The sequence below is a fragment of the Vanessa cardui genome, chromosome 12 (genome assembly GCF_905220365.1).
Source record: "Vanessa cardui chromosome 12, ilVanCard2.1, whole genome shotgun sequence".
NCBI classification, from domain to species: Eukaryota; Metazoa; Arthropoda; class Insecta; order Lepidoptera; family Nymphalidae; genus Vanessa; species Vanessa cardui.
This window is the reverse complement of record NC_061134.1, coordinates 3,273,277-3,295,190: the sequence shown is the minus strand read 5'-3', so window position 1 is coordinate 3,295,190 and position 21,914 is coordinate 3,273,277. Positions and strand designations below refer to the sequence as shown.

At 32.9% G+C, this 21,914-nt stretch overlaps 1 protein-coding gene across 2 annotated transcripts in view; it reads right to left on the bottom strand.

Annotated features, from left to right (window-relative positions):
* The window catches only part of LOC124533988 (hemicentin-2), a 122,379-nt gene that overhangs the window by 59,238 nt on the left and 41,227 nt on the right, over window positions 1-21,914 (bottom strand). For both annotated transcript variants that reach the window (XM_047109580.1, XM_047109581.1), the window contains exon 2: window positions 12,764-12,885. In XM_047109580.1, coding sequence (XP_046965536.1) covers window positions 12,764-12,885 — 122 coding nt within the window. The remainder of the gene's footprint in view (window positions 1-12,763; window positions 12,886-21,914) is intronic.

Sequence of the window (21,914 nt, the reverse complement as noted above, 5' to 3'; positions counted from 1 at the left end):
CGTGGTCTTCTGACAGCCAAGAGAACTGAGTTTACGATACAAAAACAGCGCTCCAGCTATTATCAATGATGTTATATCTAAAACTATACATTGCAAACTTTGTAAGTGAATATCAGATAATATGAAAGAATAATCTATCCCTTTATTTATGGTGCTAAATATCTTATGGTGAAAAGATTATTGATTTTGTTTGCGCAAAACAATTTATGACATATTGCAGAATGTTCTCTTTTACTCAAACTTAACTTTTAAGAAAAAGTTTAATTAATTATATTAAATATCTTATGTTGGGAAGATTATTGACTGTGTTTGCATAAAATATTTAAAGACATATTACAGAACATCCTCTAACTTAACTGAGGAGAAAAATTTAAACAACTATTAATGTTGAAAATATAACAAAGTGAGCACATATTTGTTATAACAACATATTAAGAACAAAATTGGCATTTGCAATTTTTATTTGAATCGTAGCGATAACTTGGTGGTAGAGCTTTGTGCAAGCCCGCCTGGGTAGGTTATGGGTAGGTATGGGGCCCACTCATCAGAGATTCTACCGCTAAGACGGTTTGAAGGGTGAGTGAGCCAGTGTAACTACAGGCACAAAGGACATTCCATCTTAGTTCCCAAAGTTAGTGGCCCATTGACGATGTAAGGAATAGTTAATATTTCTTACAGCGTCTTTGGGTGATGGTGACCACTTACCATCAGGTGGCCCATATGCTCGTCCGCCAACTTATTCCATAAAAAAAGATAAGAAAACTTACTATTTAAAAATTACAGTGAAGTACGAAGTCGCAGGCTTAGGTAGTATTTATAATAACTTTTTATAGACAACAGAAGGCAGACGAGCCTACGTGCCACCTGACGGTAAGTGATCACGCCGGACATGTGCATGTTAATATTAAATGGCAATAGTGCAAGCAGCCGTGACAGCTAAGTGGCTAAACTTTGTACCTATTTTTAAACAACTTCTTAAAAAAAATACCATTTCAATATGTACGTATGTAACAATGATAGAATTTAATTATATTTTAGGCTTCCAAACACTTGAGCTTAATTTCGTATGATTGTATGTATGCTTGTATGATTCCAAGTATTTTTCTAAAACTAAACGTCGAATTGAGATGATTATTTTTAATCTAAGTTACACTTCAACTTAGGGAACACTGTAAGTTTCATTAAAATCAGTCTAGCTGGATTTTATTTTTAGTTCAATAGCTGTTTCTAATTTTGAAGTCAGTTTAATATTTTTATAAATTATTTATATGATAATAAACTGGTACAATTATTCTTTACACGAAAGTATTATATCGGCGTTATTGTAATATCATTTTTCAGACATATCAAGATATTAAAAATAAAATATTAAAAAGTAATTTAAACTTAATGTTTGTCACAATAAAAGAAATCAGGAAATATTGCTTTCGTAATAATAGAATGTTCTGGAGACCCAATTACGCAAAATGTAACATCGTTATTTGATCGCGCTTGAAAACCCTATTCATAGCAAGCCACAGAGACCGCAGCTCTGCGGCCTATTTGTTCTCATCTGTCACTGCTGCGTCCTGATTACCTCCTTTGATTAGACACATTCTTAATTTATCTGACGTACATTAATAATATTTATTACTCACTATTAATATATTGATCACATCTATTATTAAATCACTTAAGCTACTTGCTGTCTAAATATATATACAGCTCGCTTTTTTTTACGTTAGCTTATTAATTTGTAGCTTTGTTAATTCGTTGGCTATTGTTTTGTTAAGGTTATTGTGATCAATCAAAAATTAAGACGTATTACAACGCAAGTTGTGCTTGTATTATATAAAAAAATATATTATAGATTACTATCTATACCCTCTTTATACAAGAGTAGAATAACGGTCTACAAAAAAAAAAAACATTTATATTGACTCAAATACAATTATTGTTTATAATTTTTTTAAATATATTTGACTTGTTTGCACCGAATAAAAAAATCATCAAAATGGTTTAGGAACGTATAGTATAAGTAGCTGTGTGTGTAACTAGTTATACCTGTAAAAATAATAATAAAATAATATAGACCTTTTCAATTACAAAGGCTACCTGCTTAATAAAATAATCAGCAAACTTATAAAATAAAATTTACATAGAGTCTAAATTTTATTTTTTTGTTGTCTCTACTCTTAGTCATCACACGCACACAGACATATTGTAAACGGCGAACATCACTCACGCACACGATGACAAAAAAATACATGGAGGGGCGTGCGTTCTTGATTTGACAGATCTATATAAGTACCCTACGTCATCTGAAATGAACGACATTACTATGGAAAAGTAAAAAATTATATCAAAATGTAGCTAAAACTATCTTATCACATCGCCTCGTCTGTTGACTGGAGACTTCATTTTTCGCTCAGAGAATCGGAATTGCGTTTCGACGGGGAAATACTGCTAGCATTTCTGTTACAACTCCTAGCTGCTCTGAGTTTATCAGTGGTTTTATAATAAAAGTATATCAGTTTATTTATAAGACAAAGTAAACGTAACTTGTATATACGCAAATGGAACACCTAAGCGTTAAGATGTTAAGTTAATTATGCCTACAATTACACCGGCTCACTCACCCTTACCACAACACTAAGTGTTATTGTTTATGGTGGAATATCTGATGCAAGTTTTATCTGCCCAAACGGGATTGCACAAACATTTACCACCAAATGATCCCAAATGAATAAGTTTTGTCTCTACATAATTAGTAAAGTAGTAAGTAAGTAATAGCCTGTACATATCCCACTGCTGAGATAAGGCCTCCTTTTCCATTAAGGAGAGGGTTTGGAACATATTCCACCACGCTGTTCCAATGTGGGTTGGTGGAATGCACATGTGCCAGAATTTCGATGAAATTAGACACATGCAGGTTTCCTCACGATGTTTTCCTTCAGCTCCGAGCACGAGATGAATTAAAAACATAAATTAAGCACATATATAGCGGCGCATGCCTGGGTTTGAACCCGCAATCATCGGTTAAGATGTACGCGTTCTAACTACTGGGCCATCTCAGCTCATAATTATGTATACAATACTTTGTAAATGTTTATGTTTCAGCAAAGATTAACAACACATACAATTATTTAACTAAGAAATTAGACTTCAATGATATTCAATCACACCTGTACAATACAGAGTTATTTTATATATATTAATATACCTAAATGTTTGTTCATATTAATCAGTAAAGAAAGTATAAATAAAATATCTCGAGTTCTTCTGAGAACATCTTGTTCATATTTCTGTATTGCATTCAAAAGAACCTTTCCTCTTTGTAGTCGATTAAAAGTCTACTATTGTTTAAATGTATTGGAACAAAAGACAAAGAAGCAAAACATTTGAAGAGTATATTCAATAATTCAAAATAGATATGGAAATTCAAAATATTTATTCAATCTATTGTTAAAAGCATTACAATTTTTATTACGATTCTAAAACTTCAAAAATTCGCGATGCACGCAAAATATGTAATATAGTAATGATTAATAAATAAATATTCATTTATAATATATAAGCTTAAGTACACAAGTATTCTTTGACAGTTCATTTGAATGGAAACTAAACATCCATTGTGTTTAGTTAAGTTATTTAAGTGAAACATCGCTGGTATGACAGGCGTTTTTCATTGTAGACATCGGAAACAAAGCGATAAGCGTCGCTAACCGTTAATTTTAAGGCGTTTTGAGTATTTTGTAATTAGTCGACGACTGTAATGAGTTCATTTACATGTTGTAAAAGATAGTTAATGATCATTGGGTGTAGAGTTTTTAAACAAATATATCTTATGTTTCTTGTTTACACGCCTATTAAAGTTCATTAATTATTTATTTTTCTAAGACTTCGGAATATAAGTCGGTCATTTGTATGACGTGTAAATTATGATAATTGTATATTTTCATTGTTTAATGCAATAAGGTTTCATTCAAATGGATACAAGATATTGTAAAAGCTTGGAATACCTGACTTCCAGGCAGGATACATTACATACATATATAATTGTATTTAACTAATATGATTGTATTTTTTAAATGTTGAAAAAGAGTAACTACTGAGTTTCTTGCCGGTTCTTCTCGGTAGAAGTTTACTTTCCGAACCGGTGGCAGCTTCACTTAATTGTTAAATGACGATTCAATATATTAATTAAATATATTTGAATGATAAATATGTTATAGTTTATAATTAGGTTTCACCCACATCTAAAGATTTGTTTCTCAGATATTACTCACACATTATAGATATTCTCTCTGCTATTCTGATGTATAAACTATATTATTGTACAGTTTTATCAAAATCCAAACAGTTTTTAATTTGCTTCTCTTTGCCAGAAGATTCATTTTAGATAATTACGACCTGTTTGCAACAATTTTATGTAACTGTTCTTCTGTTACATTTTATTTGAAATTATTATCATTTAAGTACTATCTATAATCATTGATGAATGAATGAATGAACGAATAATTAAACTATACTTACCTATCATACTATTAACTATTGTAATTTTATAACGCTATCAAACTAGATACGTATATACACATATGTTAAACACATAAATGATACGAACCAACTTGCTTATTCCTGTGTGTATATAGAACTATGTATGGTGTTTTAATATTCCCATATTTTATACTCTCCGAGCGGTTGAGAGCCCGTTAAGCCTGCGTTCTCGATTATCAGCGGAAAATGATGAAATTCATTTTACGTAACAATTGTCCCCGTATTTATAAAGAGAATAATGAACGATTTTGATTATTAATGTACTATCATTATGTCATCCGTTTGGTTATTTTTCATGTAATATTATTGGATGCTTGTTGGGGTTCGGTTATCGTTTAAAACGGATGTTTGTACTTATTAAGTACTAGTTGATGAGCTGAGATGGCCCAGTGTTTAGAACACGTACTTCTTAACCGATGATTGCGGGTTCAAATGCAGGTAAGCATCACTATATATATGTGCTTAATTTGTGTTTATAATTCATCTCGTGCTCGGCGGTGAAGGAAAGATCGTGAGGAAACCTGCGTATGTCTAATTTCATCGCAATTCTGCCACATGTGCATTCCATCAACTCGAATTGGAACAGCGTGGTGGAATATGTTCCAAACCCTCTCCTTAATGGAAGAGGAGGCCTTATCCCAGCAGTGGGAAATTTACAGGCTGTTACTTTACTTTACTTTAGTACTAGTTATCATCAAGGCTTCGCTTGTGATGGGGCTTGCTTTGTTAGATTTAAAAAAGTACCTGGGTTTGAAACCTCGGTCATCGGTTACGATGATAACTTACTTGGCTAACTTGACTCTATTATTTAATTCAACATTATTTAATTAACATATCTTTGTAATTTAACTGATGGTAAAGTGTCTCCAGACTCCTGAGTTTCTTGAAGATTTTTCTCGGATATTGCGGATATATGATTGAGTATTTAATAACATATAATCTTCTAAAATAACGATATAAGTGCGTCTGAAAGCCTTCTTGAATTTTTATCACTCGGATCTAGTTTTTACTCATAAAAGAGCTTAAACAACTGCAGCTCCTCTTCTCCCTAGTAGGAAGGTTTGGAACATATTCCACAAAGCTCCTTTGGTGTTGGCTGAACACATGTGGCAGAATTTAAATTAAATTGAGTATTTTCCTATAACATGAATTATAAGCACAAATGAATACATATACTTGCTAAAGAATTTCATTTAATTAAAAGATCTGCCTTCGCATATATTGGAGTCACACACACATGTACATAAAATATGATAACCAAAGCCTCCCGTAATGGCGTTAAATAGTCAACGAGGAAGACGTACGTAATCCTTAATTTATAGCTCATATATTATTTAACAAATCTGTCGTCCGTGATAATTATTTTGGGGATAATATTGATATCTTAATATATATTTGACGACCTCCGTGGTCGAGTGGTGTGCACCGGTTTTCATGGGTACGCCACTCCGAGGTCCCGGGCTCGATTCCCGGCCGAGTCGATGTAGATTACCATTATTTTTCTATGTTGTCTTGGGTCTGGGTGTTTGTGGTACCGTCGTTACTCTTGATTTTCCATTACACAAGTGCTTAGCTACTTACATTGGGATCAGAGTAATGTATGTGATGTTGTCTCATATTTATATTAAATTATTCACGTTTGCTCTAAGTACCAGGTACTTAGAGCAAACGTGTTATAATTCCTTTCCACTTTAAAATTCATTTTTTAATATATAAACCTATGTAAAATGTTTTTAAATGCTGTCATTGTGATTTAAGTGTGTAACATATCCGATTTAAGGTCTAATTTAGACTAAATTTCACGATTTCTTTTGTTTTTACGTAAAATAACTTAATTTTTGAGTTGTGAGTGACTTTGAAGTGACCTTGCGTGTGTTATTGAAACAAAGGATCTTGATCAAGAGCGTTAACCCAGTGAGCTTACTTTACAAACCAGTTGACAAGTTTCGACCCATCAAGTCAGTCGGAGCTGGCCCTGTGGTATAGGGGCTTGATTTTTACACCCTATCGTCGCAGTACGGTACAGGTTCAATCCCCAGCTGAACCGACAATTTTTCGTTTCTATATTTATTTATTCTCATTAATATTGTAAGAATGAAATATTCGTGCTGCAATTTAACAACAGAAGGCGCCACTGTGAGGATGATTTGTACAAAATGTGGAAATAATTATCATTACAAATGCTTATATCCGACTGAGTCCGATGTGGTCCTACCTCACGATGTTAAAACTAAATGGCTTTGCCCGCAGTGCTCATTATCGATGCCAAGACAAACTAGAAAAGATAATACTCCAGTACGCGGTAATTACGGTTCAAAGATCCACGATAGTAACGAGAATATCACCGTGCGCAGGGGCGGTTCGTCAACGGTTGCATTCACACCAGACACTAATGGTGATTCTTTCTTGGATCAAGTTCGTCTAATAATCTCTGCCGAAATCGCTGATTTAAAAACCGATTTCAAATTGTCTTTAACCCCACTACAAAGCGAGCTAAAGGCATTAAAGGATGAATTCCTCAAAATAAAAGATAGTTTAGATTTTGTTAACGATAAATTCGATGATTTTAGCAATAAAATAAATAAATGTGAATCTGACATTAAAATACTGTCAACCAAGTGCTCAGAATTTGGCCAGCTTAAAACGGTAGTAGATTCAATACAGAAGGAAAATAATAATCGTGAGCAGTGGGCAAGAAAATCGAATATTGAAATATATGGTCTACCAGAGAGAAAGGATGAAAACTTAATATCCCTTGTGCAAAAAATAGCGGATAAGGCTGAATTCAAACTGAACTGTGATACGGATATTGACTTTGTAACCAGAGTAGCTACCAAAAATAAAGAACATAAAAAAATTAAGCCCGTTATTATACGGTTCCTTTGCCGTTGGAAGAAAGATGAGTTTTTAGCGAGAGTAAGAAAATTAAAACTAAAAGGCTGTGATATTGGATTTACTTCTAATAATAACTATATTTATTTCAATGATCACTTAACAAGTTCCAATAAAGCTCTCCTGCAATCAGTGAAAAAAGCGGCTAAAGAAAAGGGATACAGATTCGTGTGGGTTAAGAACTGTTCTATAATGGCGCTTCGAAATGACTCTAGCTCTGTATTGTATTTTACCGACTGTAATGATTTAAAAAAAATTGTTTAAGTATTATTCTATTAATGCATAAGTGCCTAATTAAGATAGTTTTTATTAAATTTTATTTGCATGTTGATCGAGACGGTGATATTTATTTGTATTTATTATTTTATTATAAGGTTTGTGTTTGTTTACTATATTATTTTTTTAACCAATCGAGCTTACACTGGTGGACTTTGTTAATCAATGTAGAATTTATTTTTGGACATTTTAATGTATTCTTTAAGGGTCTTATTATTTTAATCTTAAACTGTGATTTTTATATCTTTATGTGTTATAATATTTTACCACGATCAATATGAATCTTAATATATTTTACCAAAATGTTCGTGGATTGCGAACTAAAACCAATGCTTTTTTTAGGAACTTAATACAGGAAGATTATGACATTATCTGTCTTAGTGAAACCTGGCTTCATGGTGATATTTTTAATGAGGAACTTTTCGACTCGCGCTACAGCGTATACAGAAGCGATAGAGACTACATTGCGCATGGTAGTAAAATGGGTGGTGGTGTTTTAATTGCTGTAAAAGCTCACCTGTTAATAAGATCAACCGCCTCTCTCTCTCTACTAAATTCTGCAGCTGATGTAGTTAGGGTTTCTATGCCTCTGTCTTTGGAGCCATCCTCTGCATTACTTCATATACACTGTTGTTACGCACCTCATGGTAAAAACCATTATGCAGCTTTGTGTGAATATTTTGAATTAGTCTCCGAAGACCTTCTATCAAATCCTAATGATATAATCCTAATTGTAGGCGATTTTAATGTTTCTACAGCGTCTTGGGTTCATGAAGGTTTATTTATGAAATTATCAAACTGCTATGAGGACGATATATTTATCAGTACTTTATATAATTTTCTTAATTTTAATAATCTTAAACAATTCAACTGCGTTCCCAATAAGGATGATAGGTATCTCGATTTAATTATTAGCAATAGTGAGTGTCAAATATCTAAAATTTCTCCGTTAGTAGCTGAAGATAATTATCATCCTGCTTTGAATGTAAGGATTAATGTTACCACATCGAAGATTCTTCGTAGTGCCAATCGCGTTATACGCTTATTTAGACAAGCGGATTATGAAGCTATTAACAAGGTATTAGAAAATATTGATTGGTTAGACTTATTAAATGATACTAATATATCTTCTTCAGTTGATATATTTTATCAAACTATTAATACTGTTATCACAGACTTAATCCCGACAAAAACCATTAAATATGACAATAGATATCCATTTTGGTATTCCAAATCTTTAATTAAAGTCATAGCCGAAAAACTTAAGTTTCATCGCAAATGGAAGACATATGGCAGGTTATACGATTACGATACATTCAGTACATTACGTGAGCGTCAAAAGAGAGCACAAGTCACGTGTTATGACGATTATATTGCTGCATCCGAAAGAAAAATTAAAAGTAACAGCAGGTTTTTTTGGAGTTTTGTGAAGTCAAAACAGACAGCGAATGGTATTCCCGATACCCTAACTTACGGAAGTAGGACTGTTAGCGGAGGCACTGATATATGCGACACCTTCAATGAATATTTCAGTTCGGTTTTCACCACGTCGAATGCTGGAGGTTCAAACAATCACCTAAAAGCTTTGTCTCTTAATAGCTTAAATATAGGATCAATAAGCATTTCACTGCAAGCTGTTAAGAAATACCTCAAAAAGCTTGATGTTAATAAAGGCTATGGGCCAGATGGTTTGCCTCCTATATTTTTGAAGGAATGCTCTGAAACTCTTGCTATGCCCCTTTATTTATTATTTAACAAATCCTTAAACTTGGGGGAAATGCCTGCGCTGTGGAAGCGCTCATACGTTGTTCCCATATTGAAGTCTGGTGACAAACACGTTGTCCAAAATTACAGGCCCATATCTAAGCTTTGCACAATAGCAAAACTCTTTGAAAAAATAATATATGACACCATCTACCCTATGCTGAGACCTTTTATTATTAAAGAACAGCATGGCTTTATTGATAAAAGATCTACGGAAACTAATGTGACAGAATTAATCCACCGCGTCGTAACCAGTATGGACAGAGGATACCAGGTAGACGTTGTGTATACCGACTTCTCCAAAGCCTTCGATAAAATTTCACACTTCATTCTCGTTCGTAAATTGGAAGAGGTCGGTATACACGGTGATCTGCTTCGTTGGCTCTCTTCCTATTTATTAAATCGAAGTCAGGCGGTTGCGGTAAGAGGTTACTGCTCCTCATTTGTTCCGATTTCCTCAGGTGTTCCTCAGGGCTCTCACCTCGGACCATTACTATTCAATTTATTTATTAACGATGTCCAGAGCATCATCAAGCATTCGACTACACTTTTGTATGCTGATGATATGAAAATATTTTTTGAGGTTGAATCACAATCTGACTGTTTGTATCTACAAGAAGACCTCAATAGATTATTTCAATATTGCTGTGATAACCAGTTACTTCTTAATATTGATAAATGCAATGTAATATCTTTTTCGAGAAGACGAAAACCGATAGAATTCGGCTATCACATAAATGGTAAAAGTCTAAGACGGGTATCCGAGGTGAGAGATTTGGGGATATATCTTGACAGTAAACTCACATTTAATGCACATATCAACCATGCTGTTGCAAGGGCTTATCGGATGCTTGGATTTGTACTCAGGATTGGCAAAGACTTCAGAGGCTTAGAAACGTTAATTATTTTATATAATGCATATGTCCGCTCAATTCTCGAGTATGGGTCCGTGATCTGGAATCCTCAATATAATATCTACACTGACAAGTTAGAGAAAGTTCAAAAAAAATTTGTTAAACACCTTGAGTTTAAAGTACAACAAAGTGCTTTCGATTCTTGTTCCTATAATTTATCACCTTTGGCCGACAGACGCATATTGAGAGATCAGGTTTTCTTATTTAAAGTTATAAGGAATCTAGTTGACTCCCCTTACCTTTTATATAACATAAATTTTAAATGTCCAAGACTAAGTTCTCGCCACCAGTGGCTATTTGATGTACCTACTACAAGAACCAAATTCACACAAAACAGTTTTATACTCCGATCTTGTAGGAACTATAACAAATACTTTTCTAGTGTTGACTTATTTGTAACCTCACTAAATTATTTTAAAAAATTAATTAAACATGTTTTAGATAATCGTAATTAGAGTTACTTTTAAAGAGGATGTAATTTGATGTATTTTATTTATTAATTTATTATTGTTAACATTATTTTATTTTGATTAAATGTTTTTCTCTTCAGATTTTATATAAGGTTAGATTAGTTAATTAATATATTTAATTAAATTCATATCATTGTATTCAAATTGCTCTAATTCTGTATTATTTGTAAGTGGAAACTTAATTGGTATCTGTATTATCTTTTTCAATCATACATCTGTGTATCATGTTACTGTTTGTTTCCCAAATAAATAAATAAATAAATAAATAAATAAATAAATTTGCTGATTTTGAATACCGATTTGTTTGAAGATCGATTATCTTTTATTCTAATAAGAATTCGAAATTAGCATTTTATTTACAATATATCCTACTAATATTGAGCTGAGATGGCCCAGTGGTTAAAACGTGTGCATCTTAACCGACGATTGCGGGTTCAAAATCAGGCTAGTATCACTATATTAATTTGTGTTTATAATTCATCTCGTGCTCGGCGGTGAAGGAAAACATCGTGAGGAAACCTGCAAGTGTCTAATTTCATTGAAATTCTGCCACATGTGCATTACACCAACCCGCATTGGAACAGCGTGGTGGAATATGTTACACACACTCTCCTTAATAGAGAGGAAGCCTTAGCCTAGTAGTGGGAAATTTACAGGCTGTTACTGTTACTGTACTACTAATATAACAAATGCCAAAGTTTGTGAGGATGGATGTATGTGCGTTTGTTACTCTTTCAAAAAAAGTGATGAACGCTTTTGGATGAAATTTTACAGTAATATAGTTTATACGCCAGATTAACACATAGGCTATTATATATATTTTATGTAATTTGGTCATGATATAACGATACATATAAAGTACCCGTGTAAAGCCGGGGTGGGTCTCTAGGAATTAGTTACAAATATGTATAATATTTGTAAACTCTTTTGTTTTTCTGGCGATCAATTTGTCTTTGATAATTATCTCTTATCTAACTTATCCTTCAACCCTATTATACCAGAGATAAACAGCATTTTTTTTTCTGAACAACTGAAGTAGTATACGATTCGTTCTAAAAACGATAAGATTGACTTAAAATTAAAAGGACTTATAACAAGCGACGGCGCCAGAAACATATACTCATATAAAAATATGTATTTGTAACATTACTATCGATAAGGTATAATTCAATGGGGACATTTCCTAAGTAACACACAAGAATATGGCTCAGGTTATCATCGGTCATTAGTACAATATTACGGTCGCTCCTCGACCATACATCCCGTTTCCGTTGACACTTATCCGTTTCATAAGGACGTATGTACACTGATGTGATCAAACGAAATTTTCCTAATAAAGTTGTTAATTATGTAATTCAACAGTGCTATTCTGTAAGATCACGTATCGCACACGTGATATGTTTAAAATCGATTTAAGTTTTTTTGACGTATGTAATATATGTTTAAATGTTATAATTAATATCGTGTCGCTTATCGCCCTTTGATATTCTACAGTCGTGTTCTGAGGTGAGTTTCGAGTTCAACGCTTCGAAAAAATACGCATTATATTTACAATCTAATTCAAGAGTAAATGTTTAATAAAAACTAAACTAATAATTATAAGACGATTATAATCATTTTTTTGTGATGATTCCAAATTCAAAATTGTCATATAAAGTTTCAATATTATGATAAATATTAATGTGTCATTCGAATCTGATTATTTTTCTGTGACAACCTACTCTGTGCCCTTTCGCTTATAAACAATATGTAAGACAAAATGACTTGATACCGTTGCTCTGTTACTATGTAAATTAAGTTCCAACAAACAACAACAATTACACATACATAATATTCATAGGACTTGTATACGTCGATCGTTTAGAATATAATATTTAAATGTTGGCACAAAGTATATTTGATTTATTTTACCTTATTGTCTTTCTGCCACGAACAAACTCCTTTCTTGTCGGATATCCGGCATTTGAGTAATGCATCTTCTCCCGGATTCACCTCGGTGTACGTGGGCAGTTCAACAAAGCGTTGCACGGCATCTGAAATAGAGTGGAAAGTTCGGAATGATATAGTTTCAATTTAAAGTTTGTCCTCATCTACATTTAATATTCAGGGCGCGTCCGTATGTTGGTCGGAACGTTTGTTACATTTCACGGTGACTAATCTCTTTGGCTCCGTGAATGGTATTTCGGGGAAAATCGTATTTTTGATTAGCATAATTGCTTAAATTACACTACGAGAATGTACCTCTTCCTGATTTTATGTCGCCGATTTTAACACCAAAACATAGAGTATAAAAGCGATCGATCAAATAATAGAAAAATTTAAATTAAAGATACGGTCGAATCGTGTTCCGTGGCGACAAACGGCATGCTCTAATATTTTGGTACGTCCTTTTTCAAACGCACTCTACGTGCATAAGTCAAAAAAAAAATCAATATGTACTTCATTCAAGTAGGCTTTTACAAGCACTTTTGAATCGTCATTTAACAACTGTTTTAAGTAAACCTACCACATACATTTGATTGTAGACCGTATTGTGTATCGAGAAGAACCGGCAAGAAATTTAGTCGTTACTTAGTTCAGTAGTTAGCTAGTTTTCAACATTTAAAATTACAGTCATGTTAGTTCATTATGTATGTTACATATAACAAATTATAATAAAAATATAAATTTTACTAATATGAAAATATATTTAGTATTTAAACCAAATTCAAATACACAAATAGTGTATAAAATTCTTGGAACATCGATGTGTCAGATATGTCGAGCGAAGGCTACCCTTTTTCATATTAAACCGTTCCATTCGTTGACCTGTATCGGTTCGACAAAGAAAATTATACCTGTCATATTTTCACTGTTCCAAAAGTTCCCATATAAATCATGCCTTAGAGAATCGTGTTATAAAAAAATACGTAAAATATTCTCGCGTGTTTCAAACGAATATAAATCCTCGATGGCGTTCTGTCAACTCACTGTGAACTTGTTCCTGGCTCGACATTACGTCACAGACCGTATCGTCGCCGTGAACTTCACGGCACTCAGCGGCAAATTATTGTGTATTATACGATTCTCCAGAATTCGATTGGTTTAAATTTTTAATGCCTTTAAGCCTGGGATAATTCATTTTTTTGCCGTCGACCGTGTAAGCTGAGTAAATATTTGATTTGTTGGAAGCTGTAACGACAAAAAATACTTACTCGTTTCTTTATTTGAAGTAATGATGTGAACTGAGGACACTTATAATGTCTTCAATTTATTTTTAAAAGGGAATCTTTTGATGAAATGAGAGTGAAATTTTACGGTTGAATTTGGCTCTGTTATGTCCACAGATGCGATATTAAATCGCCGTGAATCATTGCTTTGAAATCCTCTATTATTGAAGTTACAATTATATACATATAAACTAGCGACCCGCCCCGACTTCGCACGGGTGCAATATTAATAATAAATATACTATATATATACGTGTATTATCTTTCTCGAATCCACTCTATCTATTAAAAAAACCGCATCAAAATCCGTTGTGTAGTTTTAAAGATTTAAGCATGCAAAGGGACATAGGAACAGAGAAAGCGACTTTGTTTTATACTACGTAGTGATTTTAAGATTATATTACTTATGCAATGAAATTAAAATAGTCGATTAAATCAATTATCAAGGCAAAATTTACAGCGCGGTTATTACGTCGATCTCGTTAAAAATCAGAACTAAAATCAATTAACTTGCTCAATTCGAAGCGCTCTTAATTAAACTTTTAACCCCTTTCCAGCGGACACAGCGAACTGAGAAGTTTTATAAAGAAATGGCAAGAAAATCAGACATCACTTTTTTTCCATTCCATCAAAGTCTCGCCTCTCAGCCGGTCCACGAGCGACAACTTTACTCGCCATCTTGGTAAATTAAACTAACTTTGTAACATCTAACTTTGGCATAAATACGTTCATAAGAGTTTCATTCGCATTTATTAGTTATTTGGTAATGGCTTGGCAGCCATCAGGCAGCCATTTTTATGACGTTTTTTGCTTGGGTTTGGACAATGTCCCTGACTTTAATTTGGTGGTTGCTCTTTGCATAAACCCGCCCGAATAAGTAGTAATTCTTACAACAACAACAGCCTGTAAATTTATCTTCTTTTGAGGAGAATGTTTTTGAAACATATTCCACCACACTGTTCCAATGCGGGTTGATGGAATACACATGTGGCAGAATTTTATGAAATGAGATACATGCAGGTTTCCTTACGATGTTTTTCTTCACCACCGAAAACGATATTCAGTGGCGCTTGCCTGGGTTTAAACCTGTAGTCATCGGTTAAGATGCACGCGTTCTAACCACTGAGCCACCTCGGCTTTCGTAGGTAGTAATGCTTAATAAAGTTGTATTCTAATTTGAAGACTAAGTGAGTCAGTGTAACTACAGGCTTAACAACTAAAATATTTGTGTCCAAGGTTGGTGGAGCATTGGCGATCTAAAAAATGTTTCAATAGTTCCACAGCGCCAATGCTAAAGCGTTGGTGACCTGCTGGCTTACTGATTTTGTAAATAAAAACTAACTTTTATTGACTTATTGAAAGGCTGAGTCAGTGGTACCCGGAGTTATCAGTTTTTTTATAAATTTATTTCATTTCATGCAATTTCGAGTTTAAATTACATTTTTGCATTATTCATTTTGTGGCCCACATTTATGGCTCCGTTACATACTTATTTCTTAATGAAATTTCTATAATCATACTAAAACGTAGGAACTTATTCTTCATACTAAAATAGCAACATTGTTATTTTGTTGAATAATGTAGGAAGTTGTACCACTTAGTATAAGTTATAGTAAATGCAGCGCTTAGACGAACGTACCGAAAACGACAACACGATGCGGTTTTATAAGATTACGCTTCCAAACGATGTGGTTACAGAATCGTTTGTAATCATAAGGCACAAGTGAACTTTTAATTTCGTATTATTTATACAATGTATCTAATGAACATAGGTCGTTGACCTCTTCTAGTTGTGACGTATGGCAGCAGCCGCGCGAGACATTCGCATGCCGTGAAGATTTACTGATAAGAAGTATCTATATACACTTATACACAACATTCAGTACGAATATATGTATGTCTTACGACAAAAAATGCGGATCACTTAATAAATGAAACAGATTGTTGTATGTATTTAAAATACTTATGTATCAATTATCAACTATTTTTAATAACTTCGTATGATATACCATATATTACTTTATGCATTAGAGGTGCATATGGATAGGATGCTAATTATAGATGTGACTTTGTTCATGTTAAAAAAGGGGGCAGGTTATATGGAATCTATACTAATACTATAGATGAGAAAATAACTCTGTCGGTCTGTCGTTATTTAACAGTCAAACCACGGAGCCTAATTTGACGAAATTTGGTATTAAACAAATTTGAACTCCAAAGACTTCCTTGGAGTTACGTGTAGGTATGTCCTTACATAGGCTACTTTTTTTTTGCCTAACACATGACAACCAACACCAAACCAAAAGCGACAACTAGTAGAAAATTATATCGTAGGATTTAGCATCTATTGACGACCAGTATCACGTGATTGACGAACAAATCATGAAATAATTATTTACAGTATGTAAAAGTTTGTTTATAGCGTTATAAGTACTATAAATGTAAGATATTCGTAACTGATAATAAGCAAATCAATCAAAGGGCGCATTGATGAAACTGAATCGTTTTCAATTGCATTCAAGATTATTTTCGTTTCCAGGGAATTAAATCGACGAGTAAAACTGTGACGTAAGCAGACACAATGACCCGGGGAAAATGATTCGAGCGTAAAAAGTCATTTAAACCCCATGTTTTAACGACTTCCTGGAATTATACGTATCGATGGGACAAATTGCGTAGAAGGGTCGCGAGGGAGGTAAAAAACCGTAGCTAGTGCCCTCGAGTGGAACCATGTGCGATACTTAGGCGGTAAATGTTTTAAAAGGAACTTAAAAACCGTTTAAAAAAAATAAGTTATCGTAAATATTTGAATTTGGAATACCACAGTAACATAAATTAATCTACACTTAAAAATTTTGCTACGAGTATTTTATGTATTCTAATAAATTGTATTTCTTTTTGTATAGCCACTTGTAGAAACTACTAAGATAATATATGTATATGCTTTAAAGTATTTAGTATGTATTATTATTACATACGTAAATAACGAGCTGAGATGGCCCAGTGGTTAGGTACTGATACGATACGATTACCGGTGGGTGGTACCGATGATTGCGGATTCAAATCCAGGCAAACACCACCATATATATGTTCTTAATTTGTGTTTATAATTCATCTCGTGCTCTGCGGTGAAGGAAAACATCGTGAGGAAATCCCATCCCAGCAGTGGGAAATTTACAAACTGTTACTTTACTTTATGTAAATAACATAGAACAGTAATTTCCGCTATAAATTTAGACTAATGATAAGTCCAAATTGGCTTATTTTATTCATTCATATTAAGGGTAAAACTCATATTTCTATATTTAGCATAATTGAATGTTTTCGTATAAAATTCAAGCGAAATTAGCGCTTAACTTATTCAAATAGAGTCTTATCCGTATACATGTAACTTTAATAATTGTTGAAAAGCAAACGATATACGCAAACTAACAATTTTAATACTCGCATTAAAATTCAGCCCGCTTAGTCTGTACCGAGTGTATACTGAATAAATTACATATTTTTAATCAAAGATCAGACGAAAAGTTGGAACAAACTTGCACATCTGTCCGACTAAATTATACGAATAGCGTCCAGTTAACAAAGTTTACGAGCGAACTGATAAACCTGAAATTCATAAAAGTGATACTCTTACACTAAAATTGGTCAAATGTAAAACCTTACATGTTAAAGTTACACTTGGCAAATAAACGTTTATATAAAATAAAGTAGTAAATATAATTACGACTTTAAAGCAGCACCCATATGTACCTACTATTTCTTTGAAAAGATTTTCATATTCATTATCAATTCGTCTGTATTATTATTATTATTATTTTGATAAATTGCGTATTGTTTTTTGATAGATATACTGTAGGGTTTTCTTGTCTGACACCGGCTCCAAATATAACAATAATTATAACTATATTATCTAATCGTAAATCGACTTTTAAGTAGTCTAATATTTTTCATTTCATTTAAATTAGGACGACTCTAAAAAATATTTTGAATACGCAATTATTTTTATTAATTTTTAGAGCATATTTATTTGTTTTAAAATAGAGTTTTGATTGAGGTCGGTTTTTCTTTTTGTTAATCTTTTTGTTTATTTTGTCAAAATTTAATGTACTGTAAAATAGTGGTGAAGCAACTCAGTGGTTACAAAAATGAACTTCGAAAATAAGGGGTTTAACTCAGGCACCAATGAATGTTCACGTACTTAATTTGTGTGAGGGTCGCAGTCGATTTTAGGTATCCCAAAAAAAGGTCATTTTTCGTAAGAGCCGAGATGGGCTAGTGGTTAGAACACGTGTATCCTAACTGAATTGCGGGTTCAAAGCCAAAAGAATACCTGTGAAGAACCGGCGAAAGTAACTTAATAGGTCTTTTTGTTAATTAAATTAATTAGAAAAGGGAATAGAGTGCATCTGTATTTGCGTACTATAATATGTCGTGCATATTTCACTTATCTCCGTAGGGATTACTGCCATGACCGAAATTGTTCAGAGCGATATCACTATTATTGTTATATTTAATTGTTCAATTTCAATACATATATATAATGAATTTGTTGATGCAACATTTTTATTCAATAAACACGATTTCAATATCGATAATAGCCTAAGAGAATTACTTGTTGTACACAAATAATTAAATTACCTACAACAAATATATTATAATCATTTTAATGATATTAACCGAAACATCAATTATTAAAATAAATTATAAAATCAACAACAAAATGCATATTATGTAATCGTAATTATCGGATTAATCTATTATGTGTATATTATGTTAATATATATCTTATTCAATGTTATATATTAATTATTATTAATTAAATATGTATATGTTTATTGGCGGTCCAAACCTGTTCGTAGGCATCACTCATCACATAATATACAGTTTTATTTTATTACTTAGTATTATTGAGTTTCGGTATAAAGTGTGAGTGAGACAGTGATGTCAAAGAAAATTTTAGGTTTCAGGGATGTAGGTTTCTTCACGAAGTTTCCTATGAGCTCAAGATTAAAGCTCAAATTAAATACATGAAAATTCAGCGGTGCTTGCCTGGGTTTGAACCACCAATCATCGTTTGAGATATTGTCATTCTAACCTACACCATCTTGGCTTTGTAAATATATGCTCTAAACCTTCTGCATATACAGACTGTCAAATATTGTGACGACACACCTATACGAATCAATCGCATAAATTTATTCCATTATTATATTATATTTAATATTTTACTAAAAGCCTTTTGAATGTAACACTTTAGTATATATTTAAGTCATTTTAATATAATTCAATAGTTAAACTAAATGACAAGAGGCTAGATAGACAGAGCTGATAGCTTAATTGTAAGCTTATTAAATTATTTCACCAATGGAAATTTTACTGGCAGATTTTATCTTTTATGCCATTGTGTGAAAATTGAGCAAAAGACAAAAAAATTGTCATCATATCGCCGGTTACATTGGTGCCCAGCATGTAGGGCTAGGTTCGAATACCAGATTGGGCCAATAAGGAGTTGTGTGTACATTCGGAATCTGGAAATTGGCAGTGTGATTGGTCCTCCGTCTGAACTCTTTCCGGCCGGATTTACCTTCCCATCGGAATAAGATCACTTTAATATTATGTGCTGCATAGTTGGCACGTCTCCCTCGAGAATGGTCACTGTGTTCAAAACGGGTCAACAGGTCGTCATCTTTAGTATTATTTATTAAAGAGTTTATTATAAATATAAACACAATACCTTTACACTTATTGGATTTAGAAAAATAACGTTAAGTAATAATATATAATTCTGCCACCATACAGAAATACTTTAGTTCTAATTTGAAGACTGAAGGATATATATGTAACTATAGGCGCAAGAGTACCACTTCAATAATCCACAGAACCGTATTGGAGCAGCTATGGAGGGAAGGAGAAGAGACCTCAGCCAGGCAGTGGGAAATTTAAAGGCTGTAACTATTATTATTTACAATGGCTATAACCCCTTGGCTCCCAAGGTTGGTGGGACATTGGCTGTGACAGACATATTGGCGACGGTGAACAAATATCATCAAGTGGTCCAATATCCCGTCCACTAATACTGTAGTACAAAAAAATCTGTCACACAATAAAAAATAAAAAAGTAAAACTTCAATATATGTAGCAGAAATTACTTTCACGTAAATAATATGTTTATGGTTCCACCATATGATATTCGTACGACTAATGTGCATAGCCTATTTATACAATAATGGCTGACAGAACGCTGGCTGGTGTATTTGAATGACGTACAAATTACACTAATTTATATTTCTGAGCTGCAACGTCACCGACGCATGACTGACTTCTATAGCCTTCATTAATGTTAACACGATTGAGGAACATACTGTCTATTACTTGTTTTTCTCCAAAATTCAATATCTCCCTCAAACTTGATGTAGTTTCAAAACTTTCCTGGCAACACTAAACTTCTGCACACTTCGGAAAAACGAACACAAAAATTATTTAACTTCCTTATCTTTAGTAATAGCTTACTCTGAAGTTTATAAACCAAAAAATAAACTGTTTCCACAGGCGGAACCGGTCAAAGTTAAAAAAGGTCGAGGTTGGTTTAAACTCGAATTATAAAATATAAGTATAATCAAAGAGTAAGTAAACAGATTATTTTTATTGTTCAGTATTATACATTCAAATAATTTCAGTGATTAAATTTTGTTTTACGTAATTTATACTGAGAAAGCGTGTTTATTTTGGACATTCACTATTACTAATAATAAAAAAGAAAATAATTCAATGTATCCCTTACTCAACGGTGACAAAAAATTACAATTGTATAGACTTACTAACTAATATCCACTAATGCGTAGTGGAGCATGGTGTAATTATCACAGAACCTTCTCCCCAAAAGGAGAGGTGCCCAGCGGACATTAATGGGTCGGTGGCTTAATTACTCAGCAGCATGCGTGTAATTGCTATGTTTGCACCTGATCGATTTTTTGGGGGTTTGTAAGCGTTCGTCGTAACTCAGGTATATCCTGATAAAAGCTTATATTGCTCCCCTGATACAAAGTTTTACGAGCCAAATTTCCTGAGGCTTTCACGTGCTCATATATTTCTATACATGTCTACAGATTACTAGCCCATTGCTTAATTTAACTGCAACACTTGAACCAAAATGTGTTTGATCAACTATGCACTTAAAAGCAGATTTGGCACATTTTACGAGATTTAATTGTGATCAATTTAAAGCTACGTTCTATTCCGGCAAAAAGATCTGCACCACCAAAAATATCTTATCTATAATTTTCTTTCAGTTACTTGTTTGTAAATCCATTGGTACTAATATTACATAGAGGTAGAATTAGTTTGCTTGTATGGAGAGCTAATAATATCCAGAACTAATGACTCAATACCAAAAACGAATCATTGGTAGACAGTTAAATAATTCCTGAGTACTGTTGGGTATAAATTATATTTTTATAATATCATTTTCTTTATTAATAAATTGATTCCATGCGAAGTAGAGGCATCAGAGGGACGCTAGATAAGATGTAATCAAGCCATATCTCCTTTGAATTATCTTCACGAATATCTCTTTAATTTATTATTTCAATCCAGTATGCAATAAGATTAATATAATTTAATGAATTAAAAACTCCAGAAAAATGGAATAGGAAAATATCATTTTATAAACTGAAAGCTTTTTACAGTAATTGCAAATGGAAAATACCAGTAAAGCAAATAAAATTAGTCTATAATAGTTAGAGTGCCAATACGTAGCTATGTTTATTCTGGTTTAATACGTTTATTTTTATAGATGGGTGGCGAATGGGACTTTCACCACAGTCCATACACATGTTTTCTGTAAGAAATAT